Source organism: Ostreococcus lucimarinus, chromosome 7 (genome assembly GCF_000092065.1).
Source record: "Ostreococcus lucimarinus CCE9901 chromosome 7, complete sequence".
Classification (NCBI taxonomy): Eukaryota; Viridiplantae; Chlorophyta; class Mamiellophyceae; order Mamiellales; family Bathycoccaceae; genus Ostreococcus; species Ostreococcus sp. 'lucimarinus'.
The window spans coordinates 222,965-240,572 of record NC_009361.1 but is presented as its reverse complement, the minus strand read 5'-3'; the positions used below and the strand labels follow the sequence as shown (position 1 = coordinate 240,572).

Genomic DNA, 17,608 nt, shown 5'->3' with positions numbered 1-17,608 from the left:
CGCGAATCGATCGAGCCATTCAAATCTTTCGACCTCGCGAAAAACGCTTGGCTCGGAAAGTATTTGGTTTTCATATCAGCACGAGGTCAGGGGATTAACGAGATATACATGTAATCTTCATCGCCATCGAACGAGAGATGCGCGTCGCGCGTGCGAATGAACATACCTCAACATGGATCGACCCGGATACTTTGCCGCCGCCTCAGCGTGGTTGGTGAATGTCTTTTCCGGGATTTCAATCCCGTTCAAGGAGTGCGCGTTCGCCGTGCTCGCCAGCTTCTCCACAAACGGCTCCGCGATGGCGGGAATGGACGCGATGTGCCAGCGCCCGTCCGTGCGCGCCGCACTGAGACGATTGCACATGTCCACGAACCAATCGACTTCGATGCCGTCCGCGGACTTGATGATGATCGACGCCGCGTCCGAGTTCGGCGTTCTGATTTTGCAATACGCCTCCGCCATGTCCAAAAGCGCCTCAAAGTCGTTTGAGCTCTCGGATTTTGAAAAGAACTCACCCCCCCACGGAAGCGCGGAAAGCGCGACGTAGGCGAGCCAATCGGCGCGAGGCTGCCACCCAGCCGCGCCTTTCTTCGCCGACGCTTGCGCCGAGGACAACAGCGACGCCAAATATTCCATCACCTCCCTTCGTTGCACGACTCCGACCGTGCTCAGCATCACCAAAAACCGCGTCAACACTCGCGCTCGCACTCGCTGCGTCAGATCATCCCCATTCAAGCACTCCATCAGCGCCTCTCGCGTCGCTTCAACCACTTGCGCGCCGAACTCTCTCGCCTCCGCGTTGATCAGTCCCGCCAGCGCCGCGTACACCGGCGTCTTCACCGGCAGTTCCGTCACGCACTCCATCACGAACGCCGTCGCGCGATCTCCCAACACCGGCACGTCCCTCGCGATGTCGCTCGACAGTCCCCCGAGCACGTCCATCGACCCGTCGCAGTGAATGATCACGTCGCGCAGTTCGTCCAAATCCTCCGCCGTCGGTCCATCGCCGCCGTGCGTGCCGTCCTGCGCGCGTCCAGCGTTCGCTCGCGTCGTCAGTCGTCTCATCCGCGTCGCCCGCGTCGTCTCGTCGCATCGTTCGCGAGCGACGCGCCGCGCGCGTTCGGCATCGCTCGCGTAAAGATCCGATGCAATCCGACTCGCATCCGCGCGCTCGCGCGCTCGCTCGCTCGCATCCGCGCGCTCGCGCGCGCGTCGCGTCGCGCGTCGTCGCGCGCGCGACGCACCTCGCGTCGACCGCGCTTCGCGCTCGACATCGCGCGCGTCGCGCGTGTGCGTGTGACGCTCAGGTTAACGCGCGGCGCCGTCGGCACACGCGCGCGCACGCACGCGCACACGACGCGCGCGGTCGAGCGCGCGCGCGAGCGAACGCGCGCGCGTCGTCGCCGCGCTCGAAGCGCGCCCGAAGCGCGCGCGGTCGAGCGCGACGCGCGGTGGGAACGATCTCGTCGAACGATTCGCGACCGCGATGTTTCGAGGACGCGCGCGCGCGCTGACGGCGCGCGTCGAGCGCGCGATCGCGGCGATCGCGACGCCGGCGACGACGTCGCGGAGCGGCGGCGCGCGCGAGGCGACGCGGAGGCTCGCGTCGACGACGGCGCGCGAGGACGACGGGGGGCGGGACGACGACTGGCTCGCGGCGAGGAAACGGTGGAAGGCGGAGGTGAACGAGATGCGCAAAGCGTGGAGACGCGAGTTCGACGAGAAGAGCGCGGAGAAGGCGAAAGCGGAGGAAGTCGCGCGCGCGGAGGTGGCGGAAGCGAAGGCGGAGCGATTGGCGGAGAAGGCGCGAGCGCGCGCGGCGAGGGCGGGCGCGAGCGCGAGGACGCTGGAGGAACTGAAGCGCGAGAAGGATAGGAAGATGCGCGTGATAGCGGGACGGAGATATCAGCGCGCGCACGCGATGTCGCTCAGACGGCAAGCGCGCGAGGTTGATCTGTTGAAGCAGTCGAGGGATTGGATAGACACGCCCGAGGCGTTGGAGGCGAGCATCGAACGCGCGATGGCGCACCCGGAGCGATTGTTCAAGTGATCGCGCGCGCCGCTCGCGATCGTGTAATCACGTAGATCTTCGATCATTAGTTTAAATCCGTCGTCGTTCGTTTCGTTCGTCGCCGCGCGCGTCGGCGTCGGTGTCGTTTCGTGTTGTTTCGTTCCGCCGCGCGCGCGCCGACGCCGCGCGCGGATCGCCGCAGTGCATCGCGCGCCTCGTTCGCTGCCGACATGCCCTCCAAGCTCGCGCTCGCGTTCACCGCCGCTCTGGCGTTCACCGCGCCGTCCAGCGCGCGCGCCGACGTCGACGGCGCCGTCACCTGCGGCTCCGCGCTCAAGATCAAACACGCCAACACGAAGCACATCTTGGCGTCGCAACCGGTCGCGTACGCCTCCGGGAGCGGCCAACAGAGCGTGACGGCGATCAAAAACGCCGGAGAGGAGGCGTATTGGCTCATCCACGGCGCAGTCGGGGAAGATTGCGCGCGAGGAGCGCCGGTGACGCACGGGATGACGGTGCGGTTTCGACACGCGGGGACGCGCGCGTGGTTGCACTCGCACGAGCACCGGTCGCCGTTGAGCGGGAACAACGAAGTGTCGTGCTTCGGAGGGGACGAGTCGAGCGATACGGGCGATAATTGGATCGTCGAGGTGCCGAGTGGGAGTGGGACGTGGGAGATGGGGAAAAAGGTGCGGTTTAAGCACGTCGACACCGGGGCGTACTTGCAGTCGCACGGGTTGAAGTACGGACGCCCGATCGCGGGACATCAAGAAGTGATGGCGCAGAAGAGCGCCGGTCCGAACGCGTTGTGGACGACCGAAGGTACCGGCGTGTTCTTTCCGACCGCGCAGGAGATCGCGGCGAAGGACGAGCTGTGAAGAGGCTTGAGTTATTAGCAGTTGTGAATTTATTCGATGTCTTACATTCGCGTCGCGCGCGTCACGGCAGATACTTTGTATCCTCCGCTTCGCGCGCGTCGACGTCGATCGCGCCGTTCGCGTCCTCGCTCCTGCGCGCGGGCGTCGCGTCGGCACCGTCCGACCGCTTCTTCTCGCCCTTCTCCACGACAAAGATCGGCGTCGCCTCCACCGGTTTCGCCTTTTCGGAAATCCACGCCTTCATCGATTTCAAGCCAGAGCGCGCGGCGCCTCGTAAATCCTCCTTGCTCTTCGCCGCGCGAAAATCTTTCACGATGTCCGCCAGCGTGCCTTTGAGATCGATCGGTCGCAAAATTGCGTGCAAGAGCGCGATCGCCGCCGTCCAGGCCACCGATCGCATGATGGCGTACGTGTTCGCCGTGGCGTCGGAGAGCAAAAACAACACGACGGCGACGCCGAGCGTCGTCGACTTCAACTTTGACCGACTCACCCCCGCCACGACCGCGTCGTTCCATTTCAGCGCATCCTTCGTCGCCAACGATAACTCACCGAGAATCCTATCGCTCCTCAGCGCCAAGTACGCGTAAAACGACACCAACGCCATCGCGAACGCCGCGCACTCCGATCCCAACAGCGTCGCCGCGCACGCAATCTGCGCGTAATTTTGCCTAAACCGCACCGTGTTCACCCGCGCTCGCTCCACCGCCTCCGCGCGACACGTCGGCCAATTCAACCCGTGACTCTCCACCTCCTTCGCCGATATCGTCTCCCGCGCGTTATCCACCTCCACCACCGCGCCGATCGGCTTCGCCGCGAAGAATTCCCGCCACCCCGCGCCCCGCGCGTCCCACGGCGCCTCCCGCGCGCGCGCCGCCCATCGTCCGATCGCCGCCGCGTCGAACGCCACGTTTTGCGCGTCCCCGTTCGTCGTCGCCGCCCGCGCGCGCGCGGTGCGACCGCGCGTCCTCGACGTCGTCGCGCGGCAAGATCGCGCGCGCATCGTCGTCGCTCGAATCGTCGTCGCGCGCTCGCGTCGCGTCGCGTCCGCGCGCACCGCGCGGCGCGCGCGCGTCGCCGTCGTCGTCGCCGTCGTCGCGCGCATCGTCGTCGCGCGCGTCGCACTCGCGACGCCGGCGTCGGCGTCGCGCGGTCGAATGCGATTCGAATGCGAAACACCCGGGTGTGCGAACCATCAACGGCATCGTCGTGCGTCGCGCGCGCGCGCCGTCGCGATCGCGCGAATCCGCGAGCGCGACGCACGAAACCTCGATTCGGAAACGCGTCGTCGACGGCGCGCGCTCGCGCCCGGGATCGCGCGACCGCGCGACGCCGCGCGTCGCCCACACACCCGGGTGTTTTCACACGGCGCCATCGGTCAACGACCCGAATCGTCGCCACTCGTCGCCGCGCGGCGCGCGCCGACGACGATGCGCGGCCGCGAGCTCGCGATCGACGTCCGCGAAGTCCGCGGCGCGTTCGTCGCGCGCGCGCGCGCGATCGAGGTCGCGCTGACGCGCGACGGCGAACGCCGAACGGTGCGCTCGAGCGCGCGACGCGCGACGACGACCTCGACGACGTGGACGTTCGACGACGCGCGCGCGACGTGGCGACGAAGCGCGAAGCGCGCGGCGGTGCTCGATCGAGGGACGGACGACGCGCGCGTGGACGTGCGCGCGGCGTCGGGGGAGGGGAACGAGCGGTTCGGGTTTTGCGCGGTGGGACGACGCGACGCGGGACGACGCGCGCGAGGACGCGGCGACGACGACGACGGAAAGAGCGAGGGATGGACGTGGATCGAGCTGCGAGGACGCGAGGACGGGGCGCGGGGGGAGATTTTGGTGCGCGTGCGAGAGCGCGAGATCGGGGCGTGGGAGGGGGATGGACGAGGGCGCGAGGACGCGGCGCGCGAGGACGCGAAGGCGAAGGCGAAGGCGAACGCGCGCGAGGCGGAGGCGGTGGCGGAGGACGAGGACGAGGACGAGGACGCGAGCGAAGACGCGGTGGTGGACGACGGTGAGGGTGCGCTGCCGTCGTTCGCGGCGAGGCGAGGCGCGGGAGGGCGTCGGGAAGTCGGCGGGGCGAAGCGCGCGTTCGCGTTGACCGTGCGGTTGGAATCGTTTGAACGCGCGGCGCGCGGCGAGGCGTTTGACTTTGACGCCGCCGTCGCGGCGAGCGCTTGCGCGGACGATGCGTTGGCCGATGCGCTCGGTATCGATCGCGCTCGGTCGGAGTGCTTGGTGCGCACCGCGCCGAGCGCGCGACCGGCGTCGCGACCGGGAGACGTCGTCGTGTTTCCGAGCGGGAAGGATTCGGTCGATTTCGCGTGCGCGCCGGCGACGCTCGCCGAGACGCTCGCGCGTAAGCCTTTGTTGCTCGTCGATGTGTGGTCGGTAGCGGCGACGAGTCGAGTGGCGAGCGCGGAAATCGCGATCGACGAGCTGCTGCGTCGACCGGAGGTGCGATACCGCGCGGAGGTGACGGACGAGGACGGCGTCGTCGTCGGCCGAGTGCGATTGTACGTGCGCCTCGAAGATCGCGGCGCGCTCGACGGCGTCGTTAGCGAGCCCTCGGCGTTGAAGACGCCCCCTCCGAAACCGAAGGAACCGTCAACGGCGATGCTGATGTCGCCGCCGCCCGTGCCGAGCGCGCAAAAGCCGCCACCACCGGCGCCGAAAGCGCAGACGCGTCACGCGGCGCCGCCGACGAACGCGCCCGCCGATCCGCGAGCGGGCGCGGAGTACAAGGTGGCTTACGATCTCGAGGTGTGGAAGCAACATCAAATGACCAAGTTCTACGAAGATCTCCGGATGAAGGAGTCCGTTCGCATGAAAATATTGGAAGACGAGTGGAGGCGCCACGAGACGCAACGCGCTCGAGAGGCGGAGGAAGGAGCGAATCGTCTGCGAATCATGGAGAAAAAGTTGCAGGAAGCCGCAGTGGCGCTCGAATCGCGCGAGCGAAAGCTCGTGGAGTTGGAAGAAAACTTTGATCACAGGAAGCACAAACTCGAGCGCGAAACGTCGCGCGCTCGCGAGGAGGCGAAGGATTCCATTCGTCGCAACCAGGAGACGAGCGAGCACCGCGTGGAGATGGAGAAGCAAAAGGCGCGAGAGGCGATCCGTGAGAGAGATTCTTTGCACAGGCGACTGGAACACGCGGATGCGCAGTTGATAGAACTCGAGTCATCGTTCGCCGCGCACAAAAAGGCGCAATTGGAGACGAACGAAGCGGCGTTGCAAGCTGAAATTTCTCGCTTAGTACCCCGTTGCGAGGCGGCGGAGGCGCAAGCGGCGGAAGAATCCGAGTCGAAGGAGCGGTATAAGAATCAGTTGACGAAAATGGCTCGTCAAGTCGTCGCGTTGGAGCGCGAGCGAGCGCATTTGCGTCGCGCGATCGAGCGCGCGGGTTTGAACGTCTCGAGTCGATCGCACGTGGCGCCGAGCGCGAACGAGTTCATGAATGAAATGCTCGCAGGTGAGAACGCAGACGCGGACGCTTTCATGAACACGTTTAGGGCGGACGTTGCAGCCGTTTCGGATGTACCTTTTACGTCTGCGAAAGCAAATTTCGCACGCACGGCGCCGCAAGCGCGACAAGTCATTCGGCCTCCTCTGTCGCCAAAGCTCGACAGAGAGGTGCGCGATTTCGAGCATGAATTCAGCGAATCGGAGAATAAGGCGCCGTTTGTGCCCAAATACGCGACAAGTGACGCGACATTGAACGAAAAGCGTGCGGCAGAGAAGGAGGTGCGCCGTCTGGTGTCAGAACGTGGGGACTTGATGAGAACGGGCATGTACGGAAGCGGAGACAAGATCATCGCGCTCATCGATGAGCGCATAGAAGAGCTCACGGATAGAATAGCGAGCAGCGTATAATCAAAAAAGAATCATTTATACACAACCCCTCAAGGTTTCGTATATACCGCGCTCACAAAGTAGCCGTTTAAACGATGTTCGCGAGTCACATCAATCGTTGCTCCGTCGTCTTTTTCGTAGACCCGCGTCGAGACGCGAGTCGCCGCGCACGGTCGAAACCTCGCTGAAACGAAGAGAACGAGGAAGAATGCAAGCATCGTAGTGGTGAAACGCATCATGAAAGAGCGGCGAGAAAGTGGCGACTACGAGAAAACGAGGCTCGAACGAGGCTCGGAATTTGTTACCTGCGAGCTTTGCGACAATCCAACTACGTACTAACTCTAGAACGATCGCCTAGATTTTCACCACGACCTTGCCAGTCGTTTGTCCGGTTTGAAACAAACGCAAGGCCTCAGGCAACTGGCTGAACTCGAACGTTGCGCCTACCTTTGGAGCGGGCAAATCGAGCGCGAGGAGCTCGGCCAACAATCGCGCGAGTTCTTCCTGCCTATCAAACTGCCAAATCAAATTGAACCCCAAAATGCCCTTGTTCTCACCGGGAAGCATGAGAGGGTCGACTTTCTGTCGTCGCACGAACTTCCACGCGAGCTTAATCCAGCCCAACAATCCAATTGAATCTCCCCGCGGTGTGAGATCCGCGGCGCCATACACCACGTATCGACCACCTCGCGCCAAATTCTCCCAACCACCTTGGAAGAAATCACCAAGCGTCGCATCGAAAACGATGTCGACGCCCTCACTCGCGCCGATAGCTTCGCACGCGTCACGAACTTGCTTGGCGAACCGTTTACGATCGCGGACAATTATCGCCTTGAGCGATGGAAATCGTTCCTTGAGCGTGTCAACTTTTGACGGGTTTCCAATAACCGCGATCGCCTTCGCTCCGACCCGTTCGCATATCCCTAAACTCTGTAATCCACAACCGCCCGCGGCGGAATGAACGAGCACCGACGCGTTTTTGCGAACGTCGCCGAGCGCCTTCAGGCCGTAGTACGACGTCAAACCTTGCACGAGAAACGCAGATCCTTCCTCGAAGCTCCATCCATTCGGTAGTTTTCGCATTTGCGTCACCGGACAATTAATCTCGTCCGCAAACGCGCCGAACCGCACTACGCACATCACCCGATCGCCGACGACGTAGTTTGACCCGCTCGCCGTCTCCACCACCTCGCCGCAACACTCGAGACCGGGCACGAAGGTCCCTTCCGGCGCCGCGCTGTACAGCCCGAGCACCGTAAACACGTCCGCGAAATTTAAACCGATCGCTCGGACGGCGATTCTGCACTCGTTCGGCCCGAGCGCTTCTCGCGCCGCGCGTTCGTTGAGTTTCAAGTTTTGCAAATTGCCCTTCTTGGAGATTTCCCACGCTCGGCGCGTCGCGCCGGACGCGTCTGACGCCGACGCGCGCGCCGCGCTCGACGCGCGCATCGCGTGCTTTCTTCGTTTCGTTTTCGTTGTCGCCGCCGACGCCGGCGGTCGCTTGCTCGCGTGGGCGTTCATCGCGCCGGCGAGTGGCGTCGGCGGGACGACGCGCTTCGAAGGACGACGACGCGCGCAGACGACGACCGGAGACGCGCGCGCGCAGGTCGCGTTCGTTTTCGTGCGAGCGCGCGCGCGCTCGTGACGTGGCGCTAAGGGATGACTATATAAATACAACGCGCGCGAGGTGCCCGCAACGACTCAGCGGCGCAAATCGCGCAGCGCGGCGCGAAACGCGTCGTACGTCTTGAACCCTCTCGGCGCCATGCGAGCGTCCCAGTGCGCTTGAATCGCGTCGCGCACCGTTTGTGGAAGCTCGCGCGCGCCGGCGCCCACGGCGCCACCGCCCTCGCGCACTTTGCCGACGCTGAACGTCGACGCCTTCGGTAAGCCGATTTGCTCCGCCAACCTCGCGCGGACGAAATGGTCGTCGAATTTCGTGTGGTTTTTTCGCATGTACGCGAAACTCGCGCGCTCTAAGACCACGTCGCGCCCGCGCTCGTCCAATTCACAACGCAAAAACGCCGCCACGTCGTCCACGACCGCGCCCAAATCCTCCTTCATGTCCTCGAACGCCACCATCAACACGTCGTCGCGCGACGCCGTCGCCGCGTCGTACCACGACAAATAATGCTCCGCGAACCCCCCACTGTGACTCGCGCCCGCGAATATCGCCTCCGCGAACTCCTCTCTCGTGATCGCGCCGCGTTCGATCCCCATGTACGCCGGCAAGAATTCATAAAACGAATGAAACACATCCGCCGGTTCGCGCGTCACGACGACGCTTCGCGCGCCTCGCGCCATCGTCGTCGCGCGCTCGTGACTCTTGAACAGCCTCGGCGTCGTCGTCTGCGCCGCGTCCAGGTCTTGCCCGCAATCCAGCGCGACGACGTCCCACGGCACGACCTCGGTGATCTCGTCGAACGCTTCGCCGTTCGCGTCTTCGCCTCGCGCGCGCGCCGCCTCGCAGCGAACCTGGTGGCAAATCTGCATCATCCACGTCGTCCCCGTCTTCGGATACGTCGCGATGAACACGTCGGACGCGCGCGGCGCGAATCCGGTCGTGCCGCGCGCGACGGAGGCCGCGCTGTGCATGCGCGCGTTGCGCTCGCGCATCAGCGCGAGCGCGTCGACGGTCGGCATGTCGGCGCGAAGTGCCGCCGCAGTGCGCGACGCGATGGCGACGACGACGACGCGCGCGACGGCGACGGCGACGGCGACGCGCCGAGTAACGGCGCGCGCGACGACGCGACGCGCGCGCGCGACGCGCGGCGCGCGCGCGGCGCGGGCGGCGCGCGATGACGCGACGCGCGCGGACGTGGATGACGCGACGGGGACGCGCGCGGGACGACGCGCGGACGCGGCGCGCGCGCTCGCGAGCGCGATGGTGGCGCTGCACGCGTCCGCGAGCGTCGCGTGGGCGGGCGAGGCGACGTACGCGGCGAGGCTGACGCCGACGCGCGCGGGCGCGGGGGCGAGCGGCGAGGTGGAGTTTTCGCTGGAGACGAACCGCGCGAACCAGGAGGTCGTGGTGGTGCGAGCGAACGTTCGAGGGTTGACGCCGGGGAAACACGGGATCAACGTGCACGAGAATGGGGACGTGAGCGGGTGCGACGACGCGGGCGCGTGCACGGGGAAGAGCTATAATCCCGATAAGCGACCGCACCACGGACCGACGGCGTTGAAAAAGTTTGGCGCGAGCGCGTGCCACTTCGTGGGCGATGGATGCGTGCTGAACAGACACATTGGAGATCTAGGAAACATCGTCGCGGACGAAAATGGCGATTCGACGACGAGTTTCAAGGATTTGTACACGACGCTGAAGGCGGGTACGTCGAACTCCATCGCGGGGCGTTCCGTCGTGATCCGAGCGACAGCCGACGATTTCGAGACGGAAGAAGATGACGGCGGGGCCGGGCCGATCGTTCTCTACGGTTCAATCGTGCGAAAGTAGTCGCGTCGCGCGCGAAATCGTCAACTTCTACGAAACCTGCTCCTAAAATCGCGCTATTCTCTAAATCGCTATCTTCTAAAAATACGCGCGCCTAACCGTCTTGAATCAAATGGCGCAGCACTTCGCGAACGACGTCGACCGATATCGAGTTGCCGAGGAGGAATATCGCCTTCTTCGTCGAACACGCGTCGAACGTGAAATCTCGCCGCACGCCGTGCAGCCTCTTGATTTCTTCAACGGCGAACCAGCGCAATTCGCCGACGAAACGTTCGATGTCTCGCTCGCTGATTCGAGCGACGCCCGACGTCTCGTTTACATCTACTTCCAACATCGACACAAGCTCATCGTTACCGCCGCGAAGTACGACTGAGCCCCCGAACACTGTACTGCCGTAACCTGACGTGAATGTGGAGCACCGCCGACTCTTCGCGTGCACCACGTCGAGCATGCGACGATACTTCTTGATCGTATCTGGGCTCAACAATAAGTCCACTCGCCCATCCGCGTCGGCGACTATGTACTCACTGAGCGTCGCTGACGATGACGGACTGCTCTGCGCGTCAGAGGTGACGACGGATCCGTCGTCGTTTAATTCTCGTCCCGCAAGCCACGCCGGCGTCGGAGCGCGAAACCCGCCCTCGCGCAAAGTCGCGATCAAGTAGTAACGAGAACGCGAATACGGAATGCCCAACGCCATCGGACTAACGATAAACTCCCTCACGTCGTATCGCCGACTTCCTAACGCGTTCAATAGCGCGCGTCTCGTGTCGCTCGACTCAAAGCCGACGACGTTTTCGACAAATATACGTCTGGGAACGTGCTCGATCGCGCGCAGCTGATCAATCACCGCGTGAAAGCTTCGAGCGCGCGGATCTTCGGACGCCAAGCCTTTGCCTCGTCGCGTGTACGGCTGACACGGGGGAGAAACAGTCAACACGTAGTCGTTCCTTCGTCCCTGTCGTCCCTCGTCCCCGTTCCCAGATGCGAAAAGCGCATTCAAGTCCAGGTGCTCTACGTTGACTCTTCGCGGGGCGTCGGCGAAGTTGGCCTCGTACACCGCGTTCGCGGCGTCGGAGTTATCCACCGCGATGGCGCTTTTAAGCGTCACCAGAGGCTCCAGCGCGAGTCGAGTGGCGCCGATGCCCGAATAAAGCTCCACGAGTCGAGCGTCGCGAGTCGACGCCACGCGCACCACTCGACGCCGCGCGCGACGTTCTGGGCGCTCGCGTCCGATCGGCTTCACCGACGCGGAGCGTTCGGCGAAACGTCCACCGGTGGCGACCGCCATGGCGCGACCGCGAGTGGCGGGCCTCGGGCTTTCGCTCGCCGAGTCGGTTACTCGTCGCCCGAAGCCGAGCAACTCGTCGACGCGGACGCCGCGTGAGACGTGGCGAAACGCCGAATTTCTCGCATGAAATCTCCCTTGAATCCGCCGTCGTACGTCTCTTCTCGCCCGCGCGCGATGGCGACGATCGTCGGCACCGCCTTGGCGCCGAGTCGGTTGACGCACCATCCTCTCGCGTTTTCGGGCGTACAATCGACCCACCCGACGCCGTACCCCGCGCCCTCGCTCGACGTGAACGCGCTATCATGGCTCATCAGCGCCAGTCTCGGCGCTAAATCGCGACACGTCGGTGAACTCCGCGCGCACGCGACGACGAGCCATCGCTCGACGTCGTCGCTCGAACCGTCGCTCGCGCACGCCCCCGCCTCGTTCCTCGCCGCCGCCGTGACCTCATCGAACGTCTCCGGATACATCACTCGCATTCCCACGCCCGCGCCGTCGCTCTCCGTCTCGTCCTCATCGCGCGTCACCGATCCCGCGTCCGCGTCCTTCGTCGCCGCGTCTCCGCTCGCGTCCGCGTCTTCGCTCGCGCCCGAATCCCAATCCTCCGTCTCCCGCCATCCCTCGTCCGTGCTTCCCTCGAACGCGCTCCGCGCGCGTCCACCATCGCCCTCCTCGTCGTCGTCGCGTCTTTCCTCGAGCTTTCGCGTCGCCCAATCCACCGCGCGCGCCGTCCACCCGTTCGGCGCGCGTCCCGCCTCGCGCGCCGCGCGCGCCTCCCTGAGCGCCTCCTTCCCGTACTTCAGCGCCATTTTGCTCGCGATGCCGCCTGGTCGCGCGCCGACGCGTCAGTCTTCCGTTTCTTCCGTTTCTTCCGTCGCGTCGTCGCGTCGTCGCGTCGTCGCGTCGTCGTCGTCGTCGTCGTCGCATCTTGTCCCGAACGCACCCCTCGCCTCGCGCGTCGCCGTCGCGACGACCGCGCACGCGCACGCGACGCCTCGCCACGATCCGCGCGGTCGTCGCGCGCGTCTCCGGACGCGCGTCGCGCCGTCGCGCGCGCGCCGTCGCGCGTCGTCGCTCGACGTCGCGCGCGGCATCGTGTGACGCGGCATCCGTCCGCCGCGCGCATGCCCGCGCGACGCGCGGACGCGGACGCGCGGCGCGCGGGCGCGCGGTCGCCCGCGCGGCGTCGCGACGCCGACGGCGCGCGCCGCGCGACGCGCGCGCGGTGGACGGACGAAGAAATCATCGCCGGGCGGTCGAGCTCGGACGGCGACGGCGACGGCGACGGCGACGGCGCGACGCGACGCGCGGGATTGCGATGCGCGCGATATCGACGGCGCGGACGCGGCGGACGCGGCGCGCGGATCCTGCGCGTCGGCGGCGTGGAGGTGGTGCTGGACCGCGTCGGCGGCGCGTCGGCGTCGGCGAACGCGGCGGTGGCGCACGAGTACGACGGCGCGGGAGACGGCGGGACGTCGATCGGGAACGATAGTATGCGAATGGCGGCGTCGGTGGCGTCGGAGGAGGCGGCGGAGAGCTCGGACGAGGATTGGAGCGACGGCTCGAGCGTGGACGACGACGCGGCGATGGATTACGCGGAGAACGCGCGTTTGCGGAGCGGCGGGGCGACGTCGAGCGACGAGGGCGACGATGGGGCGTTCGTGGGCGATGAGGACGAGCGCGAGTTCGACGAGGACGAGGATGAGAGCGACGCGAGGCTCGCGCGAGAGTTGCGATCGATCATGAACATGGACGTCGAGGGCGGGCCGCCGGAGCCTCCGTGGGATTCGAGCGACGAAGAAGAAATCGAGGCGCGATTCGCGGCGAACGCGAGCGATGATTTCGACGACGACGACGACGACGCGAAGTGGTCGCGCGTTATCGCGGCGGCGATCGACGCGGGCGCGGCGTACGTCGGGTGCCCGACGTCGCTTTCGCTCGAAGACGCGGCGAGGGTCGCGAAACGGCACGACTGCGCGCTCGAAGTTCGCGGTGGTGGGAAGAGGCGTCACGCGATCATTCACATAGATTCTGCCGCTCGACGAGAGCCGCGCTCGACGAACGTTCGCGGGGCGCGCGCGTCGACAAAAAGTACGCGCGGTGGGCCGACGAAGAAGACGCGTCGACGCGCGAAACCTGCAGTGCAATTCATTTCTGGCGGTGTCGCGCGAGACTCCGACGTCTTCATCGACGACGACGACGACGAGGATTCTCGCAAGAAACCGTCGATGGAACCCAACGCCAACGGTGAACCGGTCGTGTATCCGAATCGCGGCGCGCGACGCGCGGCCGAGGCGCAGGCAAGGGACCGAGAATTCATCGAGAAGGCTCGCGCGAAGAAGCGCGGCACCGTTGTCGGCGCGGGACACGAGTACGGCGCGTTTGAAAAACATACCACTGGGTTCGGGAGCCGCATGCTCGCTAAGATGGGATTCCAAGGGCAAGGCTCAGGCGTAGGTAGAGAAGGCGAGGGCATCGCGGAGCCCGTCACCGCGACGACTCGAGGAAAACGCGTCGGACTCGGCGCGTTCGGAGCAGAACGTTAGCGCAGTTAGCACACATGATAGATACACTTCAGTTCATGATTGATACACTTCATTTCTAGTCTTTTGATTCCAAAATTTTGATCTAGTCTTCGTCCACGCGGTCGTCTTCGATGATAATAGAGCCGCCGTCGGTGTCGGCGTCCGTTTTTTCCTCCTTCACCGACGGCTCTGACTGTTTCAGCGCCGCGCGACCACATATGATATCCCGATGTTGTTCGAGCTCACGAATGCACTCCTCTTCGTCGCGATAGATCAAATCGTTCACGCGCCAGAGTTGCAAAGTATTCTGAAAGTCCCCGACCGAGGTCGAGCACGCGGTCCAGGAGTCGTAAGGGTTCCACTGAATATCCCAAACCGTCCCACGATGGCCGCTGTGCTGAAAGACCAAGTGCGCCGGACCAGCTTTTGCTTGTTCCGCACTCTGTTCAGCGCCGACTTTCGAGTAATCAAACACGTTCACGCGGCCTACTTCGTCGGCTGTCATGAAAACCCCCTTTGCCTGCGGGTGCATGTCCACGCACAAAACACTGTCGGTGTGGTCGTCGAACGTGTGCATTGCCTCGTTCGAGCTATCGGACAGCGTTCGACGATCCCAAACCTTAACGGTGGTGTCTTTTCCACCAGTAACGATGACGTGCTCTTCGAACGCGCTCCACGCGACGCAGTGCACGTCGTCCGCGTGCGCCCCCTTCGCGAACCCCGCCGCCTTCTTCGTTCGCGTGTCCCAAAAAAACATATTCCGATCATCCCCGACCGAGCACAGCTCCCGCTCGTTCCGTGGGTTAAAGCACACATCCTCGATCGTATCGGTGTGCCCCGAAAACTCGACGCGCGCCCAAATAGACGTGTGTCTCGCGAGTTCCGTCGAGCTCAACCCGCCGCCCACCACGGGCGCGCCGCTTCCCTCCTTCTCCTCCTTTCCTCTCGCCCCGCCCCCCGTGCTCGCATCTCCGAGCTCCCAAATCATCACCTTTTCATCCTTACCTCCACTCGCCACCACCTCTCCCACCGTCGACACCGCCAGCGCGTATTCCGCGTTTTCCGTGTGTCCTCGCAAGCACGCCGTCGGCGGCGTGTACTGCGTCCCGTCTGCTCTCTTACACGCGCTCTGCTTCCCTCCCGGCCCGTTCGCGTCGAACACGAACACCTCCGGCGCATCCGTGTGCGTCAACAGCACGTTTTCTTTCCCCGGCACGCACCGCATTCGATTCACCTCTCCCGGGTGCCACAGCGCCTTTTCCTTCTTTAAAATTGGCGACTTTGCGTGTTCATCGAAAATCATGTGCTCCGCCGCCGCCACGCGCGGTCGCACCACCTCCGCCTGGCACACCAATATCGTGTTCGGCGTCGGCTTCCCGCTCGCCGTCGTCCCTTCGGTCTGTTCGGTGAGATAGACGCGCTGTCGCGAGCGATGGTCGTTCGCGTCGAGCACCTCGCCCCAGCGCGCGCACAGCGACGGCCACGACGTCCGCGTGTGCGCGAACCAGTCGTACACGAACGGGACCAACGACTTCCATCGTCCGTACGCGTCGTCGGTGATCATGACGGCGCGCGCGCGTCGACGCGCGGCGACGACGAATGAGGTTTTGAATGCGCGACGCACCGCGCGTTCGCGGGACAGCGCGACGCGATGCGCGCGCGGCGCGACGCGACGCGGCGACGCGCGATCGGATGGTACGCACTCTGCGCGTGCGCGACGCTCGCGGCGCTGCGCGGCGCGCGCGCGGCGCAGGAGGGGACGATGAAGACGCGCGATGGCGCGAACACGGCGGTGGTGACGCGCGAGCGTTACGTCCTCGACGGCGCGCTGGACGAGGGCGCGCTGCGCGCGCACGGCGTGGACACGCGAACGATTCGAGTGACGCTGAACACGGAGGCGCACGGGAAGATCGGGGCCAAAGTGCGAGGAGACGGGACGTTCGCGGTGCGGGACGCGCCCGCGGGAAGACACGTGCTGGACGTGCACGCCGTCGGGTTGAATTTTCCGCCCGTCGCCGTGCGAATCGTCGGCGCGGACGACGGAGACGGAGGAAAGGTCGGTGACGTCGAGGCATATCTCGCCGAGGATCGAACGGTGACGGTGCCGACGAAGCCGCTGCGATTGACGCCGGCGTCGACGCTGGAATACTACGAGCCGGCGTCGAGCGTGTCGTTGGGGAGCTTGCTGAGGAATCCGATGGCGCTCATGGTGATCATGTCGGTGTTTTTAGCGGTCGTGGCGCCGAAGATATTAGAGGGAATCGATCCCGAGGAGTTGAAACGGATGCAGGCGGAGTTGGCGGGGGCGGCGAGAGGCGAGGCGCCGCGCGTCGACGCGGCGGATTAGTAAGACGCGCGCGCGTCGAGTTGTAAATCACTTCACTACGGGTAAGCTATAGTATTACGGTCCTAATCAGTCGTCTCCGTCGACGTCAGCGAACGCGGCGTCGAGCGCGCCTTTTCGTTTTCGCAAAGATTCCCTGTCCTCTTCGTCGAGCTTCGGGCGAAAGTTTGGATCCGTCGAGTCGGTGGTGTCCTCTAGTCTACGTTTCTCGCCAGTCTTCGGCTGACGTGCGGACGCGGGTGAAGCTGGCTCTTCATCCCCCGCCGCCGCCGCCGCCGCCGCCGCCGCCGCCGCGTTCGCCTCGGCTTCTTTCGCGACGAACCGCTTCGGAAGCTGTTCGTACGGAATCGGCGCGGGCTTGGTGTGAAAGTACGGATGCTCTAAAGCCTGCGCGGCGGTGATACGCTTATTCGGATCGTACTCGAGCATCTTCCGCAACAGATCCAGCGCCTCGTCCGTTTCGTTCGGGAACGTATCGCGAAGATTCGGCGGCGGCACGTACACAAACTCGATGAAATCCGGTAGCGCCGACACCCCCGGCCAATTCGTCTCCGTCGGCGTCCCTAGCGCCGCGTACACCTTCCCCAACTGATCGATATCCGACGATCCCGCGAAGAACGGCCGCCGGAGCATCAATTCCGCGATGATACACCCCACGGCCCAAATATCCACGCCCGGTCCGTACGTCTTCGACCCCAACAACAACTCCGGCGCGCGATACCACCTCGCGAACACCTGATGCGTGAACCGTCTATCCGGCGACCCGAATATCCGCGCCAACCCAAAATCCGCCAACTTCAAGCACCCGTTCGGCGCGATCAACAGGTTGTTCGGTTTCAAATCTCTGTGCAGCACCCATCTCTCGTGACAGTGCGCCACCGCTCGCAGCGTCATCATCGCGTACGACTTCACCTCCCCTCGCTCCAGCGGCGCCGTCTTGTCCCTGATCACCATCTCCAGGTCCCCGCCGCAGAACTCGAACACCAGGTTCAGGTTCTTCTTGTGCGCGAACACGTCGACGAGCGCGATGACGTGCTCGTGCTCGATCTCCTGCAGCAGTTTGATCTCGCGTATCGCCGTGAAGTTGACGCCCTCCTTGAGTTTCCCGAGTCGAATCTTTTTGATCGCCACGCGCTCGCCCGTCGCCTCGACGCGCGCCTCGTGGACGACGCCGAACGTGCCCTCACCGAGCGTGCGTCCCTTGACGTAGCGGTCCATCGCGCGCGGCGCGCGCGGCGCGCTGTGCCGCGTCAC

The 17,608-nt window shown here is 64.7% G+C and overlaps 14 protein-coding genes across 14 annotated transcripts; 6 read left to right on the top strand and 8 right to left on the bottom strand.

Annotated features, from left to right (window-relative positions):
• Window positions 1-117: 117 nt before the first annotated feature.
• OSTLU_93003 (predicted protein) lies at window positions 118-1,065 on the bottom strand (the record flags this gene model as incomplete). Its single annotated transcript, XM_001418613.1, has 1 exon — window positions 118-1,065. The coding sequence occupies one exon, from the start codon at window positions 1,063-1,065 to the stop codon at window positions 118-120; it is 948 nt and encodes a 315-aa protein (XP_001418650.1).
• A 421-nt stretch (window positions 1,066-1,486) lies between these two features.
• OSTLU_32557 (predicted protein) lies at window positions 1,487-2,050 on the top strand (the record flags this gene model as incomplete). Its single annotated transcript, XM_001418844.1, has 1 exon — window positions 1,487-2,050. The coding sequence occupies one exon, from the start codon at window positions 1,487-1,489 to the stop codon at window positions 2,048-2,050; it is 564 nt and encodes a 187-aa protein (XP_001418881.1).
• Window positions 2,051-2,241: 191 nt separating this feature from the next.
• Window positions 2,242-2,889, top strand: OSTLU_35662 (predicted protein; the record flags this gene model as incomplete). The annotated part of the gene is made up of 1 exon (XM_001418843.1): window positions 2,242-2,889. The coding sequence occupies one exon, from the start codon at window positions 2,242-2,244 to the stop codon at window positions 2,887-2,889; it is 648 nt and encodes a 215-aa protein (XP_001418880.1).
• A 54-nt stretch (window positions 2,890-2,943) lies between these two features.
• Window positions 2,944-4,001, bottom strand: OSTLU_32555 (predicted protein). The gene has a single exon (XM_001418612.1). It carries the CDS (start codon window positions 3,887-3,889, stop codon window positions 2,951-2,953), a length of 939 nt encoding a protein of 312 aa, XP_001418649.1. The 5' UTR covers window positions 3,890-4,001; the 3' UTR covers window positions 2,944-2,950.
• A 671-nt stretch (window positions 4,002-4,672) lies between these two features.
• On the top strand, window positions 4,673-6,764 carry OSTLU_32554 (predicted protein; the record flags this gene model as incomplete). Its single annotated transcript, XM_001418842.1, has 2 exons — window positions 4,673-4,727; window positions 4,885-6,764. 2 exons carry the CDS (start codon window positions 4,673-4,675, stop codon window positions 6,762-6,764), a joined length of 1,935 nt encoding a protein of 644 aa, XP_001418879.1.
• A 29-nt stretch (window positions 6,765-6,793) lies between these two features.
• OSTLU_32553 (predicted protein) lies at window positions 6,794-6,961 on the bottom strand (the record flags this gene model as incomplete). The annotated part of the gene is made up of 1 exon (XM_001418611.1): window positions 6,794-6,961. The coding sequence occupies one exon, from the start codon at window positions 6,959-6,961 to the stop codon at window positions 6,794-6,796; it is 168 nt and encodes a 55-aa protein (XP_001418648.1).
• Window positions 6,962-7,097: 136 nt separating this feature from the next.
• On the bottom strand, window positions 7,098-8,192 carry OSTLU_35640 (predicted protein; the record flags this gene model as incomplete). The annotated part of the gene is made up of 1 exon (XM_001418610.1): window positions 7,098-8,192. One exon carries the CDS (start codon window positions 8,190-8,192, stop codon window positions 7,098-7,100), a length of 1,095 nt encoding a protein of 364 aa, XP_001418647.1.
• A 252-nt stretch (window positions 8,193-8,444) lies between these two features.
• Window positions 8,445-9,359, bottom strand: OSTLU_32551 (predicted protein; the record flags this gene model as incomplete). Its single annotated transcript, XM_001418609.1, has 1 exon — window positions 8,445-9,359. One exon carries the CDS (start codon window positions 9,357-9,359, stop codon window positions 8,445-8,447), a length of 915 nt encoding a protein of 304 aa, XP_001418646.1.
• Window positions 9,360-9,627: 268 nt separating this feature from the next.
• CSD2 (copper/zinc superoxide dismutase-like protein) lies at window positions 9,628-10,197 on the top strand (the record flags this gene model as incomplete). Its single annotated transcript, XM_001418841.1, has 1 exon — window positions 9,628-10,197. One exon carries the CDS (start codon window positions 9,628-9,630, stop codon window positions 10,195-10,197), a length of 570 nt encoding a protein of 189 aa, XP_001418878.1.
• Window positions 10,198-10,288: 91 nt separating this feature from the next.
• On the bottom strand, window positions 10,289-11,485 carry DMT3502 (predicted protein; the record flags this gene model as incomplete). Its single annotated transcript, XM_001418608.1, has 1 exon — window positions 10,289-11,485. The coding sequence occupies one exon, from the start codon at window positions 11,483-11,485 to the stop codon at window positions 10,289-10,291; it is 1,197 nt and encodes a 398-aa protein (XP_001418645.1).
• Window positions 11,486-13,713: 2,228 nt separating this feature from the next.
• OSTLU_32548 (predicted protein) lies at window positions 13,714-14,031 on the top strand (the record flags this gene model as incomplete). Its single annotated transcript, XM_001418840.1, has 1 exon — window positions 13,714-14,031. One exon carries the CDS (start codon window positions 13,714-13,716, stop codon window positions 14,029-14,031), a length of 318 nt encoding a protein of 105 aa, XP_001418877.1.
• Window positions 14,032-14,113: 82 nt separating this feature from the next.
• On the bottom strand, window positions 14,114-15,574 carry OSTLU_35336 (predicted protein; the record flags this gene model as incomplete). Its single annotated transcript, XM_001418607.1, has 1 exon — window positions 14,114-15,574. One exon carries the CDS (start codon window positions 15,572-15,574, stop codon window positions 14,114-14,116), a length of 1,461 nt encoding a protein of 486 aa, XP_001418644.1.
• A 198-nt stretch (window positions 15,575-15,772) lies between these two features.
• Window positions 15,773-16,357, top strand: OSTLU_32546 (predicted protein; the record flags this gene model as incomplete). The annotated part of the gene is made up of 1 exon (XM_001418839.1): window positions 15,773-16,357. The coding sequence occupies one exon, from the start codon at window positions 15,773-15,775 to the stop codon at window positions 16,355-16,357; it is 585 nt and encodes a 194-aa protein (XP_001418876.1).
• Window positions 16,358-16,423: 66 nt separating this feature from the next.
• OSTLU_35576 (predicted protein) lies at window positions 16,424-17,572 on the bottom strand (the record flags this gene model as incomplete). Its single annotated transcript, XM_001418606.1, has 1 exon — window positions 16,424-17,572. One exon carries the CDS (start codon window positions 17,570-17,572, stop codon window positions 16,424-16,426), a length of 1,149 nt encoding a protein of 382 aa, XP_001418643.1.
• Between the last annotated feature and the right edge of the window lie 36 nt (window positions 17,573-17,608).